General features: G+C 50.4%; 2 protein-coding genes across 5 annotated transcripts; both read left to right on the top strand.

The window, feature by feature from the left end:
- The first annotated feature begins 2,236 nt into the window (after positions 1 to 2,236).
- Positions 2,237 to 17,446, top strand: Unc45a (unc-45 myosin chaperone A). Of its 2 annotated transcripts, XM_028754782.1 has the most exons (20): positions 2,237 to 2,402; positions 2,585 to 2,746; positions 2,959 to 2,995; positions 3,291 to 3,466; positions 5,229 to 5,321; positions 6,165 to 6,332; positions 7,998 to 8,166; positions 8,682 to 8,852; positions 9,588 to 9,759; positions 10,974 to 11,274; positions 12,481 to 12,575; positions 13,302 to 13,443; positions 13,778 to 13,918; positions 14,146 to 14,273; positions 14,450 to 14,516; positions 14,904 to 15,017; positions 15,226 to 15,341; positions 16,299 to 16,416; positions 16,529 to 16,684; positions 16,840 to 17,446. In XM_028754782.1, exons 1-20 carry the CDS (start codon positions 2,397 to 2,399, stop codon positions 17,095 to 17,097), a joined length of 2,790 nt encoding a protein of 929 aa, XP_028610615.1. In that variant the 5' UTR covers positions 2,237 to 2,396; the 3' UTR covers positions 17,098 to 17,446. The 2 variants fall into 2 exon arrangements, with proteins under 2 accessions (XP_028610615.1, XP_028610616.1); XM_028754783.1 differs by lacking the exon at positions 2,237 to 2,402 and having other exon boundaries at positions 3,148 to 3,466.
- Positions 17,447 to 17,953: 507 nt separating this feature from the next.
- Positions 17,954 to 27,808, top strand: Rccd1 (RCC1 domain containing 1). 3 transcript variants are annotated; one of them, XM_028754805.1, is made up of 10 exons: positions 17,954 to 18,386; positions 18,579 to 18,702; positions 21,741 to 21,810; positions 21,906 to 22,242; positions 22,391 to 22,787; positions 22,876 to 22,997; positions 25,352 to 25,447; positions 25,663 to 25,827; positions 26,748 to 26,777; positions 27,172 to 27,808. In XM_028754805.1, the coding sequence occupies exons 4-10, from the start codon at positions 22,074 to 22,076 to the stop codon at positions 27,321 to 27,323; spliced, it is 1,131 nt and encodes a 376-aa protein (XP_028610638.1). In that variant the 5' UTR covers positions 17,954 to 18,386; positions 18,579 to 18,702; positions 21,741 to 21,810; positions 21,906 to 22,073; the 3' UTR covers positions 27,324 to 27,808. The 3 variants fall into 3 exon arrangements, with proteins under 3 accessions (XP_028610638.1, XP_028610639.1, XP_028610637.1); XM_028754806.1 differs by having other exon boundaries at positions 18,531 to 18,702; XM_028754804.1 differs by lacking the exon at positions 17,954 to 18,386 and having other exon boundaries at positions 18,414 to 18,702.
- The last annotated feature ends 1 nt before the right edge of the window (position 27,809 follows it).

Here is a 27,809-nt window from a genome sequence, read left to right as displayed (position 1 = left end):
AGTGCTGGGTACAGAGCTGGAAGGCACAGGTGGCCGTGGGACCGTGGGAAAGCCCATTTTATCTAGCCTGGGAGGCAGAGACAGCTTCTTCCACAAGAAAAAGGCCATTTACAACCTGGCAACGCCCAGAACGTTTTCAGAGTTCTCCAAACATAGTTCTCCCCACAGGGTCAATCTCTGTTACCATGGGCATCTGAACCTAGCATCTTGGCCCTAGAGATGCTAGGATTTGACCTTCTGGAGACTTGGATCTTGCTTAACTAACTGTTTCTACAGAAACTGTTTGCATTACTCTATTGAACCATAAGGGAGCCACTTCAGTCCCCAGACCTCTGCTGTGGGCCCCTGAGGTAATGACCCTGCTGATTCAGGAGCAGAGTGTTGCCTAGCTTGGGCAGGCACTGAAATCATCCTTCACTCTTTACTGGCCATCCGGCTTTGGATCTTCTGGAGAAATCTCGGCTTAGCGTTAGCAGCTCTGAAGTATGAGGGATAAGCAAGACCTTGGAATCACCCAAAAGGGTTCTGAGGAATGGAGATAGCCAGATGCTAAGTGTATTCCAACCAGGCAGGCAGTTTTCATGTCTAGGCTGGCAGCTAGGGAGATAAGGCTCAGGGGAAGCTTAAAGACGAGACTCCCACAGGGTTGCTGGTTGCCATGTCACGGCAGTTACGGAGGGATGCCCCACAGGCTGAATAGAGGTCCCTGGGGCCTACAATGAAGTAGTCGGTATTCCTGAGGTGTCCACTGCAGACTAGAAGCTGAAGAATGGGTAGATAGAAACACATTTGGCTTTACAACTTCATTTCATTTCTTTCTTTCTTTCTTTGACAATGGCTCAACTTTTTTCTCGCCTGGGATTCCTTTCCTCCCTTCTGCTTAGGAAATCGTAGGCAGTTTGGAGCCAAAGACCTCACATTTCCCAGCAGATGAAAGGACTCAATCACTCTCATCTCCCTACAAGCTTGTGACAGAGGAGTTTCCACCCCTGCGAATCTCGGGATTTTAATTTCTGGTTCTTTACTGTGCGTAGCCAGGACTTAGAACCCTTACTGGATTCCTAGGACTAAGACTGAGGTGGAAGTGACTTCTCATGGGCCGCCAGAGGAGTCCAGGGCTGCTGCTGACAGGCCTGTGTGTGGGACTGCTTTTCATCTGGATGAACCTTGCCCAGCCAACAGACCTCTCAGGTATAATACTTTCCCTATCCTCTAAGGGTGATTTGGGGTACTGGGAGAGCTGATGGTGAGGGGTGGAGGGAGCTTCCTCTCCTCTCCTGTTAGGGACTTGTACCCCATTTTGCACTTTGAACAGGGTGAAGGGGATGTGGGTAACCTCCCTTCTCTATAGACATCTTGCTTCTCTCCAGCACTGGCTCACCACCCCCATTTGTGCCAGACTACACGGGATGCTGAAGGCCGCCATTACCCTGGATTTTTCTGTCCTCGACTCTCTGATTCTCCTGAGGAGGCCTACTGTTGCCACCTGCAGGCTGCTGAGGGTTCCTGCTGTACCCTGGATGAATTTGAGGCCCTGTACCAAGTAAACTTGTCTTCTCTTCAGCCCCCACCCATCCTCAGGTAAGAACTCTAGTCCCAGTTTCACAGAATACTGACAGGGTGCTCCAGTGTCTTGGGCTCTGTCCTTGAATTCTGCAGTGGGAGACTTGTAGCTTCCAGACTAGTGGAGAAGAAGTCACTAAATCATAATTACAAACAATACTGTAAATGAAGAACAAGTAACGGAAGCTGCTTTATGTCTTAAGGAGTTTGGATTGTGTTAAAATAAAGAGTATCTTGTAGTTCATGGACACACTGTAGTAGGGGGTTTAATTCTGAATCTAGCCGCGTTTGTCTTCAAGGTACTTGCAAGCTTCCAAATTTGTATGCAAATATGCGCATGCCCTCAGTATTTATCCCTCTCTGGGCTCTGTAAACCCTGACTTGTAGCAGCCAGTATACAACCTTGACTCTCTCCTCTTCCCCAGGGGTCCAGGCCCGCTCCTAGCACTGGGCATCTACAGTCTACTGCTGATGGCACTGATGACTGCAGATTTCGTGCACTTCTGCCGTGGTCGGGGACGGAGGGAAAGACAAAACTCCAGCGGCCGCCGCCTTTCCTTTCGAGCCTCTGCCGCGCGCCCCCTGCAGGTCCCAGTGGGAACAGACTAGGCGCTGGTGAAGCATCCTTGCGCGTGTGCCTGAGCCTGCGCCTGCGCAACGCGGCCGAGAACCCGGCCCTTGCACAGACGCTACCTCTCCTTGGCCTCGCCTTCTTTGGCGTAAACCTGACGCATTGCTGGGGCGGGACAGTCACCGGCATCTTGCCGAGCCCAGGGCCACCACCTTTACTCCAGAGAGTGCGCCTGCACCGGCTCTTGGAACTCAGCTTCGGGATGACTGTGAGTGGCCCGGGGACCCCCGAATCCCGACCTTCTGACCCCGGGGTGTGTACTGATCTCCCGTGGCATCTCCCCTTCGCACCTGGCCGCCGTCACCTTATTCTAGCCCTTCATGGGACTCGGCCCGGACCCGGCTCCTCTCCCAGCTGCGCTGCTCTGCCCACCGCCTTTCTCTCCCACAGGCCAGCAAAGCCGAGCAGCTGCGGAAGGAGGGCAACGAGCTGTTCAAATGCGGGGATTACGAGGGCGCCCTGACCGCCTACACCCAGGCCCTGAGTCTCGGCACGACGCCCCAGGACCAGGCCATTCTGCACCGAAACAGGGCTGCTTGCCACCTCAAGCTGGTGAGGGGGTCGGGTTGCTCTAACTTGGGATTGCCCATAGCTGCTGCTGTTTGCGCACCAGCTGGCCATTTCCTAGCCACCCACGATTGTCAGAGGTCTTTAGGCATAGGAGTCGGGGGTGGAGTGGGGTGGGGGGTCGGGTGGCTCAGCAAAACAAGGGTGCCATCGCCACTCTATTAGTTCCTCTCAGGCTCCTGATCATTCTCTTACAGGAAGATTACAGCAAAGCAGAATCAGAGGCGTCTAAAGGTAGGGCAGTGTGGGCCCTCGTATGGAGCAATAGGTCTTCTGTGGTGGGCAAGGACTCTGGGGCCACTGAGCCATCCCTTTCTCCTCCTTTGGTCCCAGACACTCGTCTTTCTACTTGCTTTCCCACTTCTTCGGCCTTTCCTTTTCTGCAGCTGCCCTCACCTTTTCTGAGGCTGAAGCACCGAGCTCCACATTCGCACCCCTGTCTTCCTTTGGCCCTCAAGATCTATCCCTACTGCTCTTGCCTGGAGATGGTGTCCCCATGGGTGCTGATAGAGCTCCTGTTTGTGCTCAGCCATTGAAAAGGACGGTGGGGATGTCAAAGCACTCTATCGCCGGAGCCAAGCCCTAGAGAAGCTGGGCCGCCTGGACCAGGCTGTCCTTGACCTGAAGAGATGTGTGAGCCTAGAACCCAAGAACAAAGTTTTCCAGGAGTCCCTGAGGAACATTGGGGGCCAGATTCAGGAGAAGGTATGTGAAGGACCAAGAGAAGTTGGGGATTGCCTGGGTCTGGGTCTGGGTCTGGGATGTAGACACAGTGCTCCAGAGAGAAGCCACTGGTAACAAACACACAGTAAGACTGCTCAGCCTGATGGTGGAAATCAAATTTAAAGCATGATTCTCTGGTGTATGTATAAGTTTGTACTTGTCAAAAAAAAGGCCATTATGTACTTGGTGTGGCTGTGGGGTGTGGGGAAGCACCTGGGGAAAGTCTGAATTGATTTGGCTCTGTTAGGCTTCAGTGCTTTTAGCATATCAAAGTTGTAAATGAACATCTGATGATCTAGTCAGCCCCTGTTGACCTTAGACTCACTAAATGCCCGAAGCTGGCCTTGAACCCCTGATTCCCTTGCTTCCAAAAACATTTTTATTTTTACTTTTTTTAGACAGGGTCTCATGTAACCTAGGCTAGTCCTGGACTTGCCATGTAGCTGTGGATGGTCTTGGCTTCCTGTCTTCACCTCTCAAATTCTGGAATTTCAGGCATCTTTCAGTCTTGTTTATAGACTTGGAACTTGACTATATGCCCAGAGAGTAGAGAAAAAACTAAACAGACTAGGTCAGTGCTGTTCCTGAGAAGTGGATCCTGTATGACCAGACAGAGGGCTCTGCTGATTGGTAGATGGGAAAGCAAAATATGCAGTAATACATACATTAATGTATCAAATATATTAATTAAATATGCAGTAATACATATCTGTTACTGAGCTAATGACCCAAACAGTATATCATATCTGGGGACATTTGGGTGAATCCATGTAAGTCCAATGAAAAATATTGTTAAAGCTTTATATTAAAACCCAGGTGGTGATGGCACCACCTTTAATCCCAGCACTTGGGAGGCAGAGGCAATCGGATCTCTGGGTTAGAGGCAGAATGAGTTCCAGGACAGCCAGAGATACATAGTGAGACCCTGTTTCAAAAATAAATAAATAAATAAAAGCAAAAGCCTGTTAAAAATGTACAACAAGTCAGGGGTACTGGTGCACACCTTTAATCCCAGAGGCAGAGAAGGGCAGATTTCTGTGACTTTTGAGTGATCTACAAAGTGAGTTCTAGGACAATCAGGACTGTTTCACAGAGAAATGCTGTCTTGAAAAAAAAAAAAAAAACAACAAAAAACAGCGTCCTCTAAAGGCCAAGCTTGATGCTGTATACCCTTAATCACAGCACTCAGGAGCTGAAGCAGGCAGATCTTTGTGAGTTCGAGATCAGCCTGGGTTACATTTAAAAAGAAAGAAAAAAGGAAATTTGTGTGTGTGTGTGTGTGTGTGTGTGTGTGTATGTGTTGTGTTTATCAAAATGGTAACATTGGAAGAAAAGAATGGGGTTAAAGAGGTTATCCAAAAAATACCTTGCTTTAATACACATAACCTTCCTGGTGTCTCGTGACTGTGGAGTGCAGCACCACAGTAGCAGTCTGTGCTGTTACAATGCTGTAGTAAAGATGGACCTACTGGGAACCTGTTTCCTTGTGGCTAACAAAATGCTCCCTCATCTGAAGGCACTTCCTTTAGCATTTGCCCGAGCAGGACGTAGTTCAGAGAGGAAAACAGCCCTGGGGAAGTTTAGGAGGAGATGCCTGGCAAGTCTCTTCCTGCCTGCCATGGTTGCTAGCTGTTGGCCCTGAACACTGAGCCTCCCAGGGAGGATAGCAGAGAGAACTCATAGGAAATATGACATGTCTGACCAAGAAAGATGATTTATTCTGTACTTTGTTGTTTTGTCACAGGTGCGGTACATGTCCTCCACAGATGCCAAAGTAGAACAGATGTTTCAGATACTGTTGGACCCCAAAGAGAAAGGCACAGAGAAGAAGCAGAAGGTATGAGTCCTGGAGTGGGCCACTAGAGCTCCTGCACCTACTCCTGTGCTCACTAGTGTGGGCCTCTGATGTCCTGCTGGCCTGCGCTGTTGTAGGCTGAGCCTCCGGGCATGCTTCCTGCACAGGAGATCTTCAGTCCTTAGTGTGAAGCAAGGAACAGGAACTGGTGTTCACAGAGCACCTGGAGCCAGCATCTGGCACATAGTGTGACTAAGATGCTGTCTTTGCTTTTTTACTTTTTTTTTTTTTTTTTTAGATTTATTTATTTATTTCATGTATGTGAGTACACTGTAGCTGTCTTCAGACACACTAGAGGAGGGCACTGGGGCCCATTACAGATGGTTGTGAGCCACTATGTGGTTGCTGGGAATTGAACTCAGGACCTCTGGAAGAGCAGTCAGTGCTCTTAACCGCTGAGCCATCTCTCCAGACCGCTGCCTTTGCTCTTGAAGCCCAGCTAGGGACTCCACTCTGGCCATCACCCAGGAGAGCAGGCTCTCCTGTCTACTTGAAGAGAGGGAAGCTGAAGTTTCAAGAGGTTGAGTTTATGGCTGGCACCTCTCAGATGCTAAGGAGAAGCAGTGAGGTCCGGAGCTCAGGGCCTCTCTGCTCGCCCTGCCCTTGGATATATGCCGTGTCAACATTAGAATGAGCCGGGCGGTGGTGGCGCACGCCTTTAATCCCAGCACTTGGGAGGCAGAGGCAGGTGGATTTCTGAGTTCGAGGCCAGCCTGGTCTACAGAGTGAGTTCCAGGACAGCCAGGACTACACAGAGAAACCCTGTCTCGAAAAAAAACACAAAACAAAAACAAAAAACATTAGAATGTACTTCGTCTGGCGTAGGCTTCTCAGAACCTTGTGGTACTGGCCAGAGAGGATGCTGGAGCTGAGAAGATCTTCCAGAACAATGGGGTGCAGCTCTTGCAACGCCTGCTGGACACAGGAGACACTGACCTCATGCTGGCAGCCTTGCGCACGCTGGTCGGCATTTGCTCTGAGCACCAGTCTCGGGTACGTGGTATGGAGATGTCTAGTTATTGCTTCGGTCTGTCTGTCTGTCTGTCTGTCTGTCTGTCTGTCTCCTGGGTGATGGCCAGAGTGGAGTTCCTACCTGTCTGCTCTTCCACTCCTCATTTTGTTCTAAAAACAGCTTAAAGCATAGACAGGTCTATTTGTGACATAGACACCACCGAGAGGAAAAATAAAAAGGACAGGAAAGACCCACATACATTAGGACGGAGTAGGACCAGAAAAGACAGACTTAGCCCTGTCACACCTGAGCATTACCTTTCCTGAAGCCCGCCCAGGTCCACACCTGGTCACTGCCCCACCCAAGGCTGCTCAGAAAGGGGCGTTAAATGTGTTCTTAAAGTCCGACTCCTTTTCCTCTGGAGTGGAGAGAGATCAGTGATGTCACCACCAGCACCTGTCCCTTAGTTATAATGACCCGATTAGCAGCATGGACTATTGTCCTGGTGTGGACAGTGTGGCAAGGATAGTCCTGCTCCAGGGCCAGGAAAGTCCATGGCTCCAGCTCGTGTCTGTGCTGGCTGGACCCAGGAGATAGGAACTTGGCCTCTGGTTGATCAGGATGCTTTTCTGTGTAGAAACGTGCTCATTTAGAGTCAGGGTCTTCATTTGTAGTCTAAGCTGCCTTGAACTCATCATGGTCCCTCTGGGATTGCAGCATGTGCTGCCATGCTGGGCTCTTTGGTTGCTTTTAGAGGAAGCTCCAGTTCCAAGAAGGATAGGTGGTTGTAATGTAGTCAATGAAATCCCTTGAGGCCAAGCCTGGGCCATTCTTAGAATAGTCCAGCCATGCATGCCCCTTAGCATGTTCTAGCTCCCACACAGGTCTGTGTGAGCTGGGATGAGCCCATCAGGCCTCCTGGCTTCTCTGGCTTACAAGAAAGATGGCTAGGCCTTGCAGTTGTGTCCATGCATGTTCACACTCTCAGGTGCATGCAGACCTTAGTGCTGGGGTTGGGTAGGAACTGGCATCGATCAGGAAGCTCTGTCGAGCCGGGCGGTGGTGGCGCACGCCTTTAATCCCAGCACTTGGGAGGCAGAGGCAGGCGGATTTCTGAGTTCGAGGGCAGCCTGGTTTACAGAGTGAGTTCCAGGACTACACAGAGAAACCCTGTCTCGAAAAACCAAACCAAAAAAAAAAAAAAAAAAGGAAGCTCTGTCGAGGTGTGCCTCCTTCTGGAGGAGTCCTGAGATTGAATAGCCACTCTTGGGGCTTGTCTTCTTTTGAGCTGCAGGGAGCCAAAGTGGATGCGGATTTTGGAATTTCTCCTCTTCCTCCTCTTCTTCTTCCTGCTCTTCCTTTTTCTCCTCCTATCTTTTCCTCCTTGTTTTCAAACACTTTCTTGATATGTGGCCTTGGCTGTCCTAGAATTGACTGCTATCCAGTCTCTGGGATTGCAGGTGAGGCTACCACTACCAAATAAGATTCTTTCTTTAGACCTGCCCAGCCAGGAAGCACAACATGACCCCAAGTTGTACCTGCATAACCCCAGCTCATAACCATTAGACACACCTACTTTCCTTGGAGCTGGCCTTTCCATCCAGGTGTTTGCTCACTTTCTGACCACACTCACTAACTCACTGTTAGGAATCACCACAGCTGCCCTTTACCAACCAGAGCCTCTGTCTGACTCTTTCCCTCCTTAGACGGTGGCGACCCTGAGTGTCCTGGGAACTCGGAGAGTCGTCTCCATCCTGGGTGTGGAAAACCAGGCTGTGTCGCTGGCAGCCTGCCACCTGCTGCAGGTTATGTTTGATGCCCTCAAGGAAGGCGTCAAGAAAGGCTTCCGAGGCAAAGAAGGTGCCATTATCGTGGGTGAGTGGAAGCAGGTCTGGCCCCTTGGATTGTAGTGTCGTGGAGGGGGATGAGGCTGAAGCCACCCAGCCAGTCTTTCAGGGTGAGATATGCAGTTCTAAGTTGTTCAGGAATGTGGCTAAGTGGTGGCAACGTACCCTAAATTCTTTTGTTTTGTTTTGCTGAGACAAAGTCTCACTGTAGAACAGGCTGGTTTAGAACTTGCCAGGTAGCACTCGGACTCCCAGTCCTCTGGCCTCAGCCTCCCAAGTACTGGCATCATAGGTTCGAGTCCCATGCCCAGCTTTTCCTTTGTAATCTAATAGCCTGGATGCTTGAGGAGAGGAGTAGGCTCAGCTCAGATCCCAGGAGGGAAGCCTTCTTTGCCTGAGTCTGTCTGACTGTCGAGTTCAGCAGTCACACAGGACTGGGTCACTGTAGAGCCCACTGATGTCCTTTTCTCCGATCTTTTGTCTTTGTGTGGAGGACTCAACCTGTTATGTCACGGCCATTGATCACATGTGTGTTGTCACCAGATCCTGCCCGGGAACTGAAGGTTCTCATCAGTAACCTCTTGGAGTTACTGACTGAGGTGGGGGTCTCTGGCCAAGGCCGTGACAATGCCCTGACCCTCCTCATTAAAATGGTACCCCGGAAATCGCCGAAGGACCCCAACAATAGCCTCACACTCTGGGTCATTGATCAAGGTAGGTGGTTCAGTTTAGAACAACTTGCTTGAGTGTCTGAGGCCTGCTTTTCTGTAGGACTGACACGAAACCTAATTGCACACGGTGATTTGTCCTGAGCTGCCTTTCTGTGGCCTGCGTGACCCCTGTGAGACCCTCCAGTTGTGTGTCTATGTGTATCATACATGTGAGTGTGCAATTGTATGTACATTGGACAGTCCTGAAGAAGGTCATGATAAAGGCAGTGTCATTTTTGTCTATGTGAAATTGTGTGTGTGTATGTGTGTGTGTTCAAATGCCATGACACTGGTGAAAGTCAGGAGAACAAGCCGAGGTTGATTTTCTCCTTCTATCATGTGGGTCCTGGGGATCGAACTCAGGTCAGCCAGAGTTTGTAGCAAGCACCTTTATCTGCTGAGCCATCTCACTGGTCCATTGAAGTTTTTCTTAGTGCTTATGTACCATTACTACAGTTGGAGAAAAAGACAACTAAGTTATAACGTAGCAATTTACATTTCTCATTTTGCAAAAAGACAAGTAAGACAGGACTTGCGAAGGCCCTGCCCAGCTGCCCTCTGCAGTGGTCCTTTGAGCCTGCTTTTGTTTCCTCCGTGGACTCACACTGTCACGCCCCTGTTTGAACTCTGACCTTCCTGGCTGAGAGAGGTGGCCTTGCTTTTCTCTCATCTCCTGGGCTGTCTCTACCTTTAGGGTTTGGCACCAATGCTCTACTGTCTAAATGGGTTATCTTTCCAGGTCTGAAAAAGATTCTGGAGGTGGGGGGCTCCCTGCAGGATGCTGCCGGGGAGTTCACAGTGACAGCAAACAGCCGCATGAGTGCCTCCATTCTCCTCAGCAAGCTGTTTGATGATCTGAAGTGTGATGCCGAGCGGGAAAACTTCCACCGCCTCTGTGAGAACTACATCAGGTGAGGGAGTGTGCGTCTCTCCCATTGCCGGCTGGGGCTGCCAGCGAGACAGCTGAGCTTTCAGCATGGAGGGTAACCCCAAGGGAGGACTAGGAAGCTAAAGCTCCCCAGCACCCCCACCCCAGGGCTTAGTTACTTTTCTGTTGCTGTGAAGAGACACTATCACGAGGGCAGCTTAAAAAAGAGTCTGTTAGGAGCTTATAGTTTCAGAGGGTGAGTAGAATTTATAACCATCATGGCAGAGAGCTTGGCAGACAGCAGGCAGGCATGGTGCTGGAGCAATAACTGAGAGCTTACATGTTGAAACAGCCGGGGTGTGTGTGTGTGTGGAGACAGACAGAGAGAGCCCACTACTTTGGAAGGAGTGGGCTTTATGACCTCAAAGCTCATCCCCAGTGCGATACCTCATCCAACAAGGCCACACTTCCTAATCCTTCCCAAAGAGTTCCACCAGCTACAGACCAAATATTCAAATATGTGAGTTTGTGGGAGCCATTCATTCAAACAACCAGACCCTATCATTTTAAGATGGGAATCTTGCTATGTAGCCCAGGCCGGCCTAGAACTCCTGAGCTCCAGAGTAGCCAGCACATGTAGTTGTATGCCAGTGTACCCAGCTTAAAGCCTACTTCTTGTTCCAAAGTGGCTACACCAGGAAAACTGCAGCAGATGTATCACGTATGACAAATAAGCCAAACACTTACTGGATTTCTTTTTTTTTTTTGGTTTTTCAAGACAGGGTTTCTCTGTGTAGCCCTGGCTGTCCTGGAACTCACTCTGTAGACCAGGCTGGCCTCGAACTCAGAAATCCGCCTGCCTCTACCTCCCAAGTGCTGGGATTAAAGGTGTGCGCCCAGCTCTGGATTTCTTTTATAACCCAAGAACTAAACGTGACAGTCTACCCTTGAGGAGTTGACAGCTGAGGGGAAGAGATTGACAGTGGGATGGTCTTAAGCAGTACAGGAACGGAATAGGGCAGGACGGTATGTGTGAGAATAAGCTACGTTTGATGGAGTGTCACTGACTAGGCCCAAGTGGAGGACAGTAATGAACTTGGTGATTGCTGTTGTAGTGGGATGGTCAGGCTTCCCTTGGCATCTTTTCTTGCTGTTTCTGCCTATCTAGCACCAAGAGCCCACCTACTGTATGGGAGGCGGGAGGAGAGGCCCCTTGTGTGTGCTTTGACATGACTGTTATAACTCTGTGCCCCTCAGGAGCTGGTTTGAGGGCCAAGGGCTGGCTGGGAAGCTGCGAGCCATCCAGACAGTGTCCTGCCTTCTGCAGGGCCCATGCGACGCTGGCAACCGGGCCTTAGAGCTGAGCGGTGTCATGGAGAGCGTAATCGCTCTGTGCGCCTCAGAGCAGGAGGAAGAACAGCTGGTGGCGGTGGAGGCACTGATCCATGCAGCCGGCAAAGCCAAGCGTGCCTCCTTCATCACTGCCAATGGGGTCTCGCTGCTCAAGGACCTGTACAAGGGTAGCGAGAGGGACAGCATCCGCATCAGAGCGCTAGTGGTGAGACAGGAGGCCTGACTGGGCAGTCAGGCCAGGGGACTGGTCAGCTGTGTCTCCTGGGGCGGTCTCAGCACCATAGGTGAAGGTCCACACAGGACCTCACTGGGGCTCCAGGTGTGGGGCTGGCTCCTGCTCCTGGAGGGCTTTTGATCAAGTGCGGGATGATCCGGCACAAAGGATGCTTGGGAATGTACAGTGCCTCACACTGTCCCCGTGCTGGTTAACAAGGCCTGTGGAGAAGCAGAAACTGTTATGTTTGGGGCCTTTCTAGGCATCCATGAGTCAGCTGTAGCCACCACTGTAGGGTCTGGTTCTCCTCCTTGGGCATTGTCGTAGCTTGTTCTCTATTGCTGTGACAAACACCACAAACAAAACAACTTGCAGAGGAAGGCTTCATTTCACGTTACTGCTTTCTTTGAAAGGAGGAGGCAGGGCAGGGACCTGAGGCAGGAACTGAAGCAGAGACCATGGAGGAAGGCTGGCTTACTGGCTTGTTCCTCATGGTGTGCTCAGTTTGCTTTCTTGTACACCTCAGGACCACCTTCCAGAGATGACACCACCACCAGTGGCCTGGGCCTTACTACAGGCTATCTGATGGAGGCCGTTCCTCAGCTGTGGGCCCTTGTTCCCAGATGACTCCAGCTTGTGTAAACTTAACAAAGAAACCAGCTAGCATAGGCAATTACTCCTGGGTTTCTGTCTTGTGAGGATTTAGGCTATGGCTCAAGTACTTGTACAAGGCCTTTTTGTTTTCTTTTGAGCCAAGGCTGGCTTATGTAGCCCAGGCTGGCCCCAAACTCATTATAGACCCAAGGCTGGCCTAAACCTTTTTGATCATTCTGCCTTTACCTTCCAAGGACCGTAACTACAGGTTTGAGCCCCTGTGTCTGGCACAAAGTACTTTTTTTATGACATGAAAGGGACAGTATAAGTCACAGTGTAGAGCGGAAATGAGTGTAAAAAGGCCATGGGCTCAGGATACTAGGTGTCAGTTTCTACCAGTCACTGTGTCCTGTGTCCACCTCTGGAGGTGACTGCTGCCTAACACTGCATGTGTCACCTGTGGAGAGGCTGTTGATTAATTCATGTTTGTGGCCTTCCCAGAGCAGTGACAGAGGCCTTGGAGGGATCCCAAGCCTGGTAAGAGAGCCAGGCTGTTGTCTCCATCCCAGGCACCAACCAACTGGTCTTGTCCTCTTCCTCCAGGGACTCTGTAAGCTCGGGTCAGCTGGAGGGACTGACTTTAGCATGAAGCAGTTTGCTGAAGGCTCTACTCTCAAACTGGCCAAGCAGTGCCGGAAGTGAGTCGCGTTTCTCCGTTTCTGGGACAGGCCTTAAGGGAGGGGGTGGGACTGATGCTCAGCAGGTGCAGGGGTGAGGTCCTGAGTTTGAATCCCAAGCACCCTTATTAAAAAGCCGGGTGTGGTTACCCATGTACCTGTCACACCTTTGCTGTGGTGAGCAGAGACAGAAGGGTCATGGGGGCTTGCAGAATGCTGGCCTAGCTTCAGCTGCAGCGAGAGACCCTCCTCCAAGGGAATAAGACAGAGCAGGACACCGATGATCATCCTCTGGCCTCTGCGTGTGTGCATGCACACATGCACGTACACACACACACACACACACACACACACACACACACGATTTTTAAACGGGGTGCAGGTGGGAGGTGGAGCTCCTTTGTTTCCCGCTGTCTGTCCCAGGCAGGAACTGTTTTTCCTTAGACAAATCCTCCTAGATCCCATCTCATAAGTGACTGTGTCACGGGGAGACTCAAGCCCCTCAGCTTTCTTCTTTGTCCAAGTTACTCCTTTCTCCCACGATTATTTTCTGTCATACTCAGTTTTTTTGGTTTTTTTTTTTTTTTTTTTTTTTGAGATAGGGTCTCACTAAACCCAAACCGGCCTAGGGTTTGTGACCTTCCTGTCTCTGCCACCCGAATCCTGAGATCACAGGCCTGTACCTGTACCATGGTTGGCTCCTGCTTCGTACCTCTGATTGCTGTCCGTGATCATACATGTCCCTAGGTGGCTGTGCAATGACCAGATTGATTCGGGTACTCGGCGCTGGGCAGTGGAGGGTCTGGCTTACCTCACCTTTGACGCGGATGTGAAGGAAGAGTTTGTGGAGGACCAGGCTGCTCTCAAGGCCCTGTTTCAGCTCAGCAGGGTAGCTCTGCGGGTTCCTGCTCTCAGCCTCAGGCGGGCGGGATCTAGGAGGAGCGTTTACCAGGCTTTAGTGGGTCTCACCAGTGTCCCTGTGATCCTGGGAAAGCAGAGCCAGCTGTGTTGGGTGGCCTTGGTGCCTGTAGTGTCTGGAGGCACAGTTGTCCTGGAGGAGGAGCCAGGGTTGTGAGCTCTGAGTCTGAGGTTGGAGCAAGTTCCCAGTCTTGCCCTAGGTTCCAGGTGGAGCTGTGGAGGGTGGGATGGAGGCCTGGCTCGGCTGCTGTGAGCTGGGCTGCTCTGCCGGGACTGCCCTGCTGAATGCCCCTCTCTCCTGGCAGTCTGAAGAAAGGTCGGTGCTCTTTGCCGTAGGCTCGGCACTGGTCAATTGCACCAACAGTTACGACTATGAGGAGCCTGACCCCAAGATGGTGGAGCTGGCCAAGTACGCCAAGCAGCATGTCCCTGAGCAGCACCCTAAGGTACGGGTGTACTAGGAGGGCCTGGGGTGGGGGCGGAGCCTGCCTGTTATAGGCAGCAGTTGAGCTGGGCGATTGATCCTCGGCAGAAAGCTTTCCTTTAAGACGGCTATTTCTTGGCTAAGACTTGTTTTCATGTTCCTCAGTGTCTTCTGTGAGAAAAGTGCACATAGTGCACATTTTCCCACCCAGCCAGCCAGGGTTCCCTCTCGAACTGCCTTCTCTCGCAGGACAAACCAAGCTTCGTGCGGGCTCGTGTGAAGAAGCTGCTGGCGGCAGGTGTGGTGTCAGCCATGACATGTATGGTGAAGACAGAGAGCCCCGTGCTGACGAACTCCTGTAGGGAGCTACTCTCCAGGTAAGCCGGCCTGCCTCTGCTAACTCCTGCCTCAGCCTGCCGTATGCCTGCCTGTAGGGGTGGGTGCCGTGCTTAGGTGGGTCTTAGAGCACTTGGCTGCCTTAGTTTGCTTAGCTTGAAATGCCTGCCTGCTGGAGCCTTGGGCCCCGCCTACCCACCACACCTTCTCCTGGCAGGGTCTTCTTGGCTTTGGTGGAAGAGGTGGAGGATCGAGGTACCGTGGTTGCCCAGGGAGGAGGCAAGGTAAGCTGGTTTCTGACTCCTTCCTGATCCTGAGCCATCCACCTATAAAACATGAGTAAGTGGCTGCTGGCCTTGGAGGACACTAATAGTGACCGGTGGAGTATGACGCTTCTGTGAACAGACTCCTCAGAGTCCCCTGGGCCCATAAAGATCCTGAGTTTGCCTCCTTTTCCCTCTGTGGCCCCAGGGCCCAGCACAACCCATGGTTAGCACTTAATAGGTGGTTGAGGAAGGTTTAACGAGAGACCTCAGAGTGAGGGGGAGTCTGAGCAGGGAGTAATCTCAGGCCCATGGAACGAGTAAGAGAGAGGGTGCAGGATTCATGGCTTGGACCTTGTGCTCCCAAGGGCCAGACTGGGCACTGACAGGACTGGGACTGTCTGACAGGCTCTGCTCCCGCTGGCCCTGGAAGGCACTGATGTTGGGCAGACGAAGGCAGCCCAGGCTCTTGCCAAGCTTACCATCACCTCCAACCCAGAGATGACCTTCCCTGGTGAGCGGGTATGTGTCTCCTTGCTCCAGCGTGACCCCTCCTGTTTCCTCCTTATGCCTCGATGGTGCCTGGCCTGGGCTCCCTCTTGTGACCAGCAGGAAGTGGCAGTTTTGCTGAGTCCTGGGATAGGCGACAGCTGTAGAGCCACTGTCTCGGGTGGGCTCCCTACTGGGACTCCCTACTGGGTGAGCACTGATAGGTGGGGTTCTATCACAGATCTACGAAGTTGTCCGGCCCCTTGTCTCTCTGCTGCACCTCAATTGCTCAGGACTGCAGAACTTTGAGGCCCTCATGGCCCTAACGAACCTGGCGGGGATCAGCGAGAGGCTCAGGTAAGGTCCCATGGGAGCTCGGCATGGGGATTCGGGCGAGCCCCAGTTACTTACTCTGTAGTTTGGGAGACAGTGCCTCGTCATTCTTTGTGCCTCGCAATGACTCCTCTGTAGTATACGAATAAAGAATCATGACACGGGTGGCAGGGTGAAATTCTGGGGCCCTGACTTTGCCCTCTACTTCCTTCTCCTCTCCCCAGGCTGCTGACACTCAGTGGCTCGCTGTATAACCCTAAGAAAGCCTTTAAGGCATTCCGCCTCAGTTTCCACTCTGTGGTTCATTAAGTCTCTAACCCATGGAGTAGGAGCGTGGAGAGGTTGCTGAGAAAAGCTTATAAAACTCTTTATCATCAGGCACACGTGGGTGTGGTGGCTCAGGCCATGGGAAGAAGATTGGCTGTGAATTCTAGGCCAGGCTAGGCTATAATCTGCCTCGAAAGGCCCCTCCCTGGCCCCTCCAAAACCCTTAGTTCATAGTATCTGGCCCTGGCAGTAGTCACAGTGAAGGTGTATTAGCTGTTAGTACTAATTGTGACCTTGAACACACAACTCGCCACGTGGCCCAGTGTCCCCTTTGGCTACATAGTGACGGTAGCCACCCCTGCACTATACATGGAGTCAGGTGACCATGAAGGAAGAGAATTCAGGCATGGGGTTATGATGAGTGTCCGGTGAAACAGTTCAAGCGGCTTGGGCAGGTTCAGTGCTCAAATGATTGATGTTTTCAGAGCCATCTTCATAACCACCCTGCTTTGCTAAGTTCCAGGATGCTTCCCAACCCCATTGCTGTTTCTAGCCAGACCAGAAGGCTAGAAGGCACTGCAGTTCACAACCCGTACAGGAAGTCTCTGGGCATTGCTAGGGGAGCACCTCAGCTCAGGGCTCAGCTACCTGGGATAGGGTGGCACATTATGAATATGGAGACTCGAGTCACGCCCTTCCAACTTCGTCCTGCAGACAGAAGATCCTGAAGGAGAAGGCTGTGCCCATGATTGAGGGCTACATGTTTGAGGAACATGAGATGATCCGCCGGGCAGCTACAGAGTGCATGTGTAACTTAGCCATGAGCAAAGAGGTGAGGGTTGGTCTAGCTGGTCGCCATGACAGAGATGCTAGCTAGCGAGCGGCCCTGCACTTTGAGTAGGCTTTGTGCCCGGTAGCACGGTCCTTTCTCTATCTGCTCACAGGTGCAGGATCTCTTTGAAGCCCAGGGCAATGACCGATTAAAGCTGCTGGTGCTGTACAGCGGAGAGGATGATGAGCTCTTGCGGAGGGCTGCTGCTGGGGGCCTGGCCATGCTCACCTCCATGCGGCCCTCCCTCTGCAGCCGTATCCCACAAGTGGTTAGTGCCTGCTCTTGGCAGGGGAGGATGAGGGAGCTAGCAATCCCTTACATCGTGCTATTGCTCTTCTGTGGGGAAGCTCCCAGGGTGTAGATGTGTTTTCTACCTGAGTTGAGACTGTTGAGCTGAGTCTCCACACCCGCCCTTTCCTACAGACCACACACTGGCTGGAGATCTTGAAGGCCTTGCTTCTGAGCCCCAACCAGGAGCTGCAACACCGGGGCACTGTGGTGGTGCTGAACATGATGGAGTCCTCGAAGGAGATCGCCAGCACCCTGATGGAGAGTGAGGTCCTGGAGATCCTGTCAGTGTTGGCCAAGGGCGAGGAGAGTCCAGTCACCAGGGCTGCTGCAGCCTGTCTGGAGAAAGCAGTAGCGTATAGACTCATCCAACCCAACCAGGATGGAGAGTGAGGATCGGCCCTGGGCCCAAAGCTTGTATATCTGCCACCATCACAGCTCTGAGAGTCAGGATAGAAGGAGCTTGGCCAACAGGACTAGGATGCTGGACACTCACCTCTCCTCCACAGCTGTACCATGGTGTTTTCTATTCTGAGGGATCACACACCACACAGCCCTGCCTTGCCAGCACTCAGAAGGGCCCTGTCTATTGCAGAGAGCTGGAAGTGGGGAACATGCATCCCATTCAAGCCTGTGGATTATGGGCATCAAGAAGGAAGGGCACAAAGCATCCTCACGAGCCGGGAGCATCACCAGAGCCTGCCAGCAGGCTTGTCCCGCTAATAAATCATGTGGAACTAAAGTATGTGTTTGTGTAGGCGGGGCTGCTGAGGGTGGGACGCTCCGGAGCAGCAGGTGGGCATCAGCAAAGCCTGCTGCAGAGTGCTATCGCTGTGAGAGAAGGAAGCCGGTTGGTCCATCAAAAATCTTTCTAGTTGAGGCAAGGATCCCATATGGGAAGGTCAGGGTGGCTTCAAACTCACCATCCTTCCTCAGCCCTTAAAGAGTAGTGGGAATTACGAGTGCCATCATCACCCAGCCTGGGTTCGTTCTATGTCCTGGTGGAAGGATTAGCCTATTAGGAAACTGATCAGATTTCAGTGTCGTTTAATGGTAATCTCGTATGCGGGCCCTTGGATACATTTGTCATGATATTGTGAGTTTTCTATGTTTGGAATCTGGGGTTGGTGTGCGCTTCCCTCAAGGAAAATATATTTTTCTGTAGCTGTGTCTGGCTCAAGTTCTCTTAGAGGCTGGAGTCCAAAGCTTGGAACTCATTGGCTCAGTACAAGTAAATGACAGAGCCTGGGCCAATCAGTGAAGGCACAGGTACTACCGCTTCCTGTCTGTACATCAGTCCTGCGCTTGTTCAGTAGTGAACCACCTCCCTCCTTGTTCAAAGGGAATGGAGAGTCCCAGGGCTTGGTCTTCGCCCGCCGTTCCCCCCGGATCTTCATGAGTATTCATTCAGTGGTTCCAACAGCGTCCATTGCTGTCGGCGGCCACCGGAGCACCCACTGCCTGGAGCGGCCCGGATTGGCTTGGCAAAGGGCAGGTATCGGGGCGCATGTGTGCACGTCAAGTGGGCCCCAGTGGTGACGTCACCGCCCATACCTGCGATTGGCTCCGAAAAGCTGCCGCATCCAATGACCGCTTTGCTTGGCGGGGTCCTTTAAATGTGTTCTGCCCCGCCGCCAGTCTGTTCCGGAGCCGCGCACTACTACGCGTTTGCCATTTCCGAGGTATCCTCCTTAAAGGGCTTTTCTGATGGGTTGAGAGTACAGGGGCAAGGGGAAGGTCAAAGGTCCCCTTGGTTGGGGATCCGGGAGCTGTGGACTCAGGTCTGACTTAAGAGGCTTGAGAGTGTCTGTAAAATTCTGATCCAGTCGAATGAAGTGGCGTTGCATTTGGAACCGTGCGACTGTCTATTTCAGCGTGAGCTCCCTGGGGCCCATAGTCACCTCATTAAGCCAAAGGAAACGCGCAACAAAGACTTCTTGAAAGAATAAAAGACCGAGTAAGGTCCAGTGGAAATTGTCCAAATGCTTCTGAAATCCGGTAAGAACCAATGGTCAGTTTCGTCGTTAAATGCTACTGCATTTATTAAGCTAAGACTGTTGCCACTTAAAATTTGATTTGCATGTGTTGCAAACAGTTCTGCTAAGTAGATACAAGTAGTGCTGTTCCCACCCGCTTTGGGAGTGCAATAGGATTCAGGTGCCCAGGCACGCTCGCCTAGGTCCCAGGTGTTTATTCTGCCTGATGGGACGAGACTTATAAATCCACAGGACTTGACTCAGCTCCACACCTGCTGTGGGTTGGGAATCTGTGGTAAGACAGAGCCGATTTGAATGGAGCCTTGGGATTAAAGTTCTCAAGGCTAGGAAGCAGGAGCTGTGGGCCTCAGATCCTAGTGGTGCAGCTGATCTCCCACTTAAACACCTCACAGTTCCGTTGTGGTAATAGAAATAAGTTCTGGGTCGCAAAGAAAGAGACCACTGTTAAGGCCTAGATGGAAGGTTAAGACTTAGGTGACTGTTACCTGGCTAGCCTGCCATTATAAGGAAACTTTCTAATGCCAAGGTGATTATACATTGTTATGTTCTGTGCCTTTGGAAACTAAAAGTTACTAGGAAACTTTCTAGTGCTAAGATTGATTTCGTATGCTGATATGTTCTGTGTCCTTGGAAACCAATCACAGTAGAAGTCAGTTGACCTGTTCTGTATAGTTACCCTTGGACCAGAAACAACCACCCAACAGTACTTCCTGTACCTGTGTATAAGCTTTTATGGTATAAACTGCCCCTGGGATGGATCCTAAGGTAAGAGAGACACCTGCATCAATATATGAAACTATTTCGAATAAGACTTCTATTTTGAGTAGGGGTCAAGTAAAGTTTAAATTCCCAAGACTTCCCTGGGAACTGACATCCTGCTTGGCAGAAAGAGACGTGTATGTGGGTAACTGACATCCTGGTTGGCAACTTAAGACATCCCTGCCACAGTTGAATACCCCAACCCTGGATATTCAACAGGATAAGTGTACAACAAAGACCCGTTCCTAAGGCAAGACCCTATCCCTAAATCCTGTTTGGTAGAATAATTTGGCACAGATGTTTGTGAATTTTAGGCTTAAAAACCCCGTAGAATCTTTTTTTTTTTTTTTTTGGTTTTTCGAGACAGGGTTTCTCTGTGTAGCCCTGGCTGTCCTGGAACTCACTCTGTAGACCAGGCTGGCCTCGAACTAGAAATCCACCTGCCTCTGCCTCCCAAGTGCTGGGATTAAAGGCGTGCGCCACCACCGCCCGGCATTTTTTTTTTTTTTTTTTTGGAATCTTTTTTTTTAAAGATTTATTTATTTATTATATATGAATACATTGTAGCTATCTTCAGACACACCAGAAGAGGGCATCAGATCTCATTACAGATGGTTGTGAGCCACCATGTGGTTGCTGGGATTTGAACTCAGGACCTCTGGAAGTGCAGTCAGTGCTCTTAACCACTGAGCCATCTCTCCAGCCCAAAAACCCTGTAGAATCTTAACTTAGGGTCACAGTTTATTTCCCGAATGTGGACTGTGGCCCTGGTTGATCAGTCCTTGGGCATATGCTCAATAAACTATCCTTGTCTGGCTGAGATTGGTGTTTGTGTGGTTTGAGAGGTGATTCCTGGACCCAGACAACCACTTAAGCTGGGAAGTTTAGAACACAGAGATAAGAAACACACTTGGTTTTCCTCCAACCCTGGTGAACTCTTTCCCACTTTGGCTGGGGTCTGATTTCACAGTATTATTTGTTTGGCTGTCCTGTAACTTGCTATGTAGATCTGGCTGGCCTCACAGAGACCCACCTGCCTCTCCCTCCAAGTGCTGGGTTCAAAAGCGTGCACCACCACACCTTGCCCCAAATTGAGTAGACTTGTAAGACAGCCCACAGGAAGTTAAGGAGGAAAGGGAAAAGGGTCACTGGTTATGGGACGTTGAGAAAACAGAGGATTTACTGGTGTGTGTCTGTGTGTGTAACATTTTAAAAATAGTCTTACAAGGTATGTGGAGATAAAGATCTAAGTCTCAGGCAAGGGATAGAAGTACTGACTGGCACATGCCTTTGATCTCATCACTCAGAAGGCAGAGATGAGGAGATCTTTGTGAGTTTGAAGCCAGTTTGTTCTTCATAGTGAGTTCCAGGACAGCAGGGGATTGCATAGAGAGACCCTGTCTCAAAATAAAAGGGGGTGGGGAAGCTCAGTGGTTAAGAGCACTGCTGTTCTTCCTGAAGACCTGGGTTCAGTTCTAGCACCCACATGATGGCTCACAACTCCAGTACCAGGGGATCTGACACCCTCTTCTGCCCTTTAGTAACACCAGACACAAACAAGGTACACAGATAAATGTGCAAGAAAAACATTTTATTGTTTTATGCGCATGCTGTTTTGCCTGAATGTATGTCTGTGTAAGGGTGTAGGAAGCACTGGAACTGGAGTTACAGACAGTCATGAGCCACAGTGTGGTTGCTGGTCCTCTGGAAGAGCAGCCAGTGCTCTTAACTACTGAGTAGTCTCTCTAGCCCAAAATAATAAATCTTTAAAAAAAAAAAAAAAAGATTTATTTGTTTTATGTGTGTGAGTACACTGCGGCTTTCTTTAGACACACCAGAAGAGGGCATCAGATCCCACTACAGATGATTGTGAGTCGCCATGTGGTTGCAGGGAATTAAACTGAGGACCTCTGGGAGAGCAGACAGGTGCTCTTAACCACTGAGCCATCTCACCAGCCCTCTGAAATGATAATTTTTTTTTTTTAATTTTCTTTCATTCTTTTCTTTCTTTTTTTTTTTTTTTTTTTTTTTTTTTTTGGTTTTTCGAGACAGGGTTTCTCTGTGTAGCCCTGGCTATCCTGGAACTCACTCTGTAGACCAGGCTAGCCTCGAACTCTCGAACTCAGAAATCCACCTGCCTCTGCCTCCCAAGTGCTGGGATTAAAGGTGTGCGCCACCACCGCCCGGCAATAATAAATCTTTTATAAAATTTTTTTCTTGTCCTGAATACAAGTTTTATGGTGTTTGACAGAAAAGACACATACTTAATATTTCTTACAGTGGGACGCTGGATTTGAGCCAAAAGTAGAAGAAGCGGTCAGCTGCAGACAGTTCAACAGTCACAAATCTGGTAGGACCTTTGACCAAAGCTCCTCTCAGCAGCCAATATGGGATGGACTCCCTTTGCCCCAGTGAATAGGATGGTATACTGTCTCTATTTTTTAGATAATGCTGCTGCAACCCCTTGGAAGGCCAGATTCGCCAGCGTTCCTGAGGTGTCCAGTTTGCAAGAATCTCCTTGGGTTGCAGCCTTAATCTCACATCCCTTAGTCCATACCCCAGCTAAGTGTGTGTGTCCTCCACCCCCACCCCCACCCCCGGCTCAACCTGAACATGGCCGAGAAACGGCATGGAGCCTGGTTCGGCTTTGGTTTCTGTGGCTTTGGGCAAGCGCTGGGCTCTGGGACCGACCATCATTCAGTGCACAGTCCTGAACCACTGCATGCCAGTGATGATATTTGCCAAGTGAGCGCAGGCTGGAGCTACACCGCCCTGGTGACCCGTGAGTGCCCTCACAACCCCAACTCCGGGCTGTTTACCTGCCCAACCCTTCTTAACATGCCCATCCAGAAATACCCTACACCCTTACTCTGGCCGTCTTGAGCCTCCCAGGTCCATGACATGTGTCCCACCCGACTCTACCCACACAGGTGGAGGCCGGGTGGAACTGTCGGGTTCTGTGAGCGGTGCAGCAGACGGCTGCAAGGACGCGTGGGCTTCAGAGGGACTCCTGGTGGTGCTGCGCCACAAGGGCGGGTCTGGCACGGAACTGCAGGCCTGGGTACCAGGTTCTGCGCTACAGGGGGAGCCCCTCTGGGTCCAGAACTTGGTTTCTGGGGCAGAAGCCCAAGAGAAAGATGAACCCAGCAGTGAGTCTAGGATAGGGACCCTGCCATTGCTGCCCTGCGCCCGTGCCTATGTGACCCCACAGCCACCCTTCTGCCAGCCTTTGGCCCCAGAGCTGCGGGTACGCCAGCTGGAGCTGGGTGCTGAGCATGTGCTGTTGCTGTGCGAAGCTGGCCAGGTGTTCTCCTGGGGTGGGGGCAGGTGAGGACCAGCTAGGTATGATGTGGTGAAGCCCAAGGAAGCGCTCTCTTGAATGTACCTGGAGCCGATTAGGGATTCCTTTGATCAGGCATGGACAGCTGGGCCACGGGACGCTGGAGGCAGAACTGGAGCCACGGCTGTTGGAGGCGCTGCAAGGCCTGCGGATGGCTGAGGTGGCCGCGGGTGGCTGGCACTCTGTGTGTGTGAGTGGTGAGTGACCTGGGGCGGCTCCAAACAAGCTGGGGATCTTGGCCACGCCTTCCTCTTGCTCTGTGTTTTTGTGGGTGGTCTAGCTGAGGCTGCATTCCAAGTTCAACCCAGTCCTGTCATCCGTGATTCTTTAGGATTTCCAGATTTAGCCTGTTGACTCTACTACCCTCTTATGGCGCTGCGGTTACTGTCTTTCTGTTACTGGGCTCCTTACTGCACCCATTCATCTAAAATACTCCAGAAGGGCCGGGCAGTGGTGGCACACGCCTTTAATCCCAGCACTTGGGAGGCAGGCGGATTTCTGAGTTCGAGGCCAGCCTGGTCTACAGAGTGAGTTCCAGGACAGCCAGGGCTATACAGAGAAACCGTGTCTCAAAAAACAAAAAAATAAAATAAAATAAAATACACTAGAAGGGAAGGACACTTATGCAAGGGAAATGCTAAGAGACAGCTCAGCCAGAAGGCAGCTGCCTATGCCCAGGTAGCCGTGGTGGATGGCAGAGAGGTGTGCTGCCGTGTTCATTCATAGCGTGTGGCTTAGGGCTTTTGTGTATTGGGTCCATCTTGGTGGTTGGGCTTTCTAGGTGCTGCTAATCTTCTAGGCTTTTGGAGCAGAAAGGGTATAGATAAGGTGCTGGTTTTTAAAAATACGGGTGGAGTATCAGTGCAGGTGTCAAGACAGGCCAGAAGTAGTCACCAGGTCCCCTGGTACCGGAGTTACAAGCAGCTATGAGCTGTTATGTGGGCAGCTCCTGAACCCTGGTCCTCTGGGAGAGCAACTATTAACCACTGAGCCATCTCTACAGCGCTAGAAGCTACTGATCTTTCTTATTGGGTCTCTCAATACCCCATGTACTCATGTAATGGCAGCAAGGTTCAACCTGAGCAGGGAGGCAGAGGACAGAGGGCTGGAAACAACAGCCTAAAAGCAAGTTTCACACCTAAAGTTCAGGAGTTTGAGACCTTGTGCTTGCAAAAGGTTGAAGCATAGAGGTGTCAAACGAGGCTTCCCAGTTTCCAGTCTTTACTCTGGCCCTGCAACCTTCGTCCTGGTACTACATCCGTCTCATTTGACTTGAGAGTGAGGATTCTGTCAGAAATACTTCTAGGGCTTCATGATGACATTTGGAAAGTGCAAAATTGAGCATTTTATAAAGTTTCTATTAGTGAAGGTTGTATTCAGACACAGTCTCATTTAAGAGCAGCTTGGTCTCAAACTGACTGACCTTGAACTTTTTATCTTCCTGCCTCTGCCTCCCAAGTAGTGTTGCTAGTGACTCTTTGACATTAGTAATTTGTTACCAACTTGACATAGCTAATGTCATCTGGAAAGAGAAACCTCAATTGAGATTGGCCATCAGATTTTGACTGATGACTGATGCGGGAGGTCCTAGTCCCCCAGGGGCTGCGCCACCCCTGAGCAGGTGGTCCTGGATGCCGTGAGCAGGGGAACCAAGCCATAAGCATCATTCCTCCATGGCCTCTGCTTCAGCTCTTGCCTCCAGGTTCCAGTCCTGACTTCCCTCCTCCTCCCGAGTTGCTTTTGGTAATAGTTGTTTTTAATCACAGCCGTGGACAGTAACTAGAACACTAGGGCTCCAGCCCTCTAATGTGGGGCAGTGCTATGAGAAGGAAGGTAAGAGCCGGACCCTTCAGCAGGACCCGTGGGAGCTGGGATTGAAAAAGGGCACAGGCTACTACCTTCATGGCTTTAAATGGAGATAGTAGAGGTAGATGTAGGGATACTGGAGTTGGGGAAATAGGCAAGTTTTGAAATGAGAGAATCATAACGGGCTGGCCATCGTGGTGCATGACTTTAATGTTAACCCTTCAGAGGCAGAGGCAGGTGGATGTCTGCGTTTAAGGCCAGCCTGATCTACACAGTGAGTTCCGGAACAGTTAGAGCTACAAAGTAAGACTCAGGAGAAAAATGAAAGTGAAGGCAGGGTAGCATGGAAGTTAAAGGCTCACTAAACTTGGTGCTCACACGCAGTTTTAGCTCCTGGAAAGGCTGAGACAAAAGAACGTCAGCCTGGAGTTAGCCAAAGAAAAGCTGGGCATGGTAGTTCATGCCTGTAGCCCCAAGATTCAGGAAGATTGGAGATTTTGAGGCCTACCATAGAGGTACATAGTGGGGCTGTTTGGAAAAGAAAAAAAAAGGGAAGGGGAGAAGGGGTATGTATGGGCAGGGGATCTAAGACCAGGAAGCTGCTGGGGCTTGGTATGGACATCTTTGCTTGGAAGGCTGCTTAGACAGGGCAACCTTTACTCGTCCCTAGAAACTGGTGTTGGGGCTGTTTGGGGAGGTGGGGTGGATGAAAGGGCTCCACTGTGTGCTTCTTGGTCTCTTGCAGAAACTGGGGATATTTATATCTGGGGCTGGAATGAGTCAGGACAGCTGGCCCTTCCCACAAGGAGCAGGACAGAGAAGAAAACAGTGAGAGAGGAAGGTGAGGTCACCCTCTAGAATGTCCTTCCTGGCTCGTTTATTGTGTGCTGGACACTGAGAATCATTCTGGTATTTTGGCACTGCACAACCTCTAGGCTTGGGCACCAGCTCTGGAGCCAGAAAATAGTCTTTTATAGAGCCACTGCCGGAAGACAGTATGTGGATGCTCACATGCCTGTGAATACTGAACACACTGTAACCATTCTAAAACCACAGAATTGAAAGAAGATGGTCTCAAAGAAGAGGAGGCAGCTACGGCTGATGCCGGAGCTCCTGCCGACTTCATAGCCATCCAGCCCTTCCCAGCTCTACTGGATCTTCCCCTGGGCTCAGATGCAGTCAAGGCCAGCTGCGGATCCCGACACACGGCTGTCGTGACGAGTGAGTGGGACAGGATCAGGGTAGAACAGGACTTAGCTGGGGACTGCAGTTTGCCCTGCCTGCCCATTTTTAATTTTAGGAAGAGACTCTGTTTATACAGGACTATCTGATACTCCTGGGCTCAAGTAGTTGTCAGGCTTTGGAGCAGCTGTTGTGTGCTGGGGATTGAATCCAGGGCCTCTCATGTGCTAAGCAAGCACACTGCTACTAAGCTGTTTTTAACAGGCATTACCATGTTATAGCATCTTTGATACATATTTTATGATCTGCTGCCTCACTCATTGAAAAGTTTGGCACACACTTCTAAATGCTAACCCTTGGAATGAGGCAGGAAACTGGGACTTTGAGGTCACCTTTGGGCTAAACAGTGAGACTGTTTCAAACTTTGAAAGAAAAGAAAAAGAAAAAAAACAACAACATTGGTTGTCAACTTATGGGTCTTGGCCCCTCTGGGGGTTTCATATCAGATATTTTTATTATGATCCATAACTAGCAAAATTATAAAGTAGGAATAAAATAATTTTATGGTTAAAGGTCACCACACAAGGAACTGTACTGAGGTGTCTCAGCATTAGGAAAGTAGAGAACCACTCCAATAAAACAAAGAAAAACCAGCTCCACAGCCTCAGGCCCAATAGGTTCTCCTTCTAAAAGCTTGTTAATCAGTTGCAGCCAGGAAACCTGTTCCATCTAGGGTGTGACTCCACGTACTGAGGTCAGTCGGTATTTAGGAAGTTAAACGTTTTGATCCCTGGCACTTCCACCCTTTATGAGCCCAAATGTGACAGCAGCTGTACTGAGTATGCGCAAAGCACATTTCATAATTTCAGCATGTTGTCTGTGACTTGGGCCAGCCCATGTGGTATCTTGCTGGGAGTAAAACGGTAGTTGGCAGCTACTTACTGTCTCTTTGATTGCAGGAACAGGAGAACTCTATACCTGGGGCTGGGGTGAGTAAAAAAAGTTTCGTGGTCATTAAATCAAGGGGAAGAGCCAGAGAAGATAGAACAGGTCATGACCAAGTTACACAAATTAGAGGGGGCAGGGGTTGCAATGGGAGGACTGAAAAACCATCTCTCTCCCTTGGGTGGGTGAACAGGCACTTAGAAGGCCCAAGGGCAGACATAAGAGAAATAAGATGACAAGGGTGAAGGAGCTGTTCTCATCTTGACAAAAGTAGCCAAGATGACTAGAGGAGCCACTGTTCTCTGGGGGACCCCAAGGTTGGCTTGGGTTTGGAAGCTTTTAGGCTTTGGTCTTCTGAATTCACAGAAGACAAAACAGGTCGTGTGGGGTAGGGGAAAGCAGCAAGGCCTACCAGAGGAAGGGTTCCTTTCATTTTAGGTAAATATGGCCAGCTTGGCCACAAGGACAGCACCAGCTCGGATCGACCCTGCCGTGTGGAATACTTTGCAGAAAGACAACTTGAAGTAAGGGCTGTCACGTGTGGACCCTGGAATACCTATGTCTATGCAATGGAAAGAGAGAAAAGCTGAAAAGCTCAGGTGGATCCCTAGGCGAGAATGAACTCTTACTTCAACATGCTGTCCTAGGTGCATGGAAACATAAGGTTTTGAAACAAGGTCACAATGATCTACCCTGCCTCCTAAGTGCTGGGATTAAAGGTGCATGACTTAATAAGGCAAATCTTACAAAGCATGTATGAAAGAGTTGAATATGTATATTTCTGGAGTAGTGCCAGGGATCAAAACACCCAAGGCCTTCCATGTGCACCAACAGCTTACCTGTACCTAGCCCAGAACCTTTAATAGCTGCAAAATGAGAATACTCCCAAATGAAAATAAGGAGTAAATTCAAACTATTCTGAGAATAGATTCTTTTAATGAGTTTAATCTATAGATCGAAGCAACCATTGATTTGGAGAGAAATAAATGTATTTAAAAGGTAACTATATACATTTTTATTTTAATATATTTAAAAACATACATATATATATGAGTAAACAGCATACTGATACAGAC

The sequence above is a fragment of the Grammomys surdaster genome, unplaced genomic scaffold (genome assembly GCF_004785775.1).
Source record: "Grammomys surdaster isolate TR1022 unplaced genomic scaffold, NIH_TR_1.0 126036, whole genome shotgun sequence".
In the NCBI taxonomy this organism is placed as follows: domain Eukaryota; kingdom Metazoa; phylum Chordata; class Mammalia; order Rodentia; family Muridae; genus Grammomys; species Grammomys surdaster.
This window is presented reverse-complemented; position numbering and strand designations above follow the sequence as displayed.

What these genes read in the sequence shown, in the direction of transcription:
- Unc45a (XM_028754782.1), top strand. An exon ending in GCACAGAGAAGAAGCAGAAG is followed by an intron (nt 5,322 to 6,164) that starts GTATGAGTCCTG and finishes CGTCTGGCGTAG; the next exon opens with GCTTCTCAGAACCTTGTGGT. An exon ending in TTGCCCAGGGAGGAGGCAAG is followed by an intron (nt 14,517 to 14,903) that starts GTAAGCTGGTTT and finishes ACTGTCTGACAG; the next exon opens with GCTCTGCTCCCGCTGGCCCT.
- Rccd1 (XM_028754805.1), top strand. Translation starts at nt 22,074, where the DNA reads ATGGCCGAGAAACGGCATGGAGCCTGGTTCGGCTTTGGTTTCTGTGGC. An exon ending in CTACACCGCCCTGGTGACCC is followed by an intron (nt 22,243 to 22,390) that starts GTGAGTGCCCTC and finishes CTACCCACACAG; the next exon opens with GTGGAGGCCGGGTGGAACTG. An exon ending in ACACACGGCTGTCGTGACGA is followed by an intron (nt 25,828 to 26,747) that starts GTGAGTGGGACA and finishes CTTTGATTGCAG; the next exon opens with GAACAGGAGAACTCTATACC.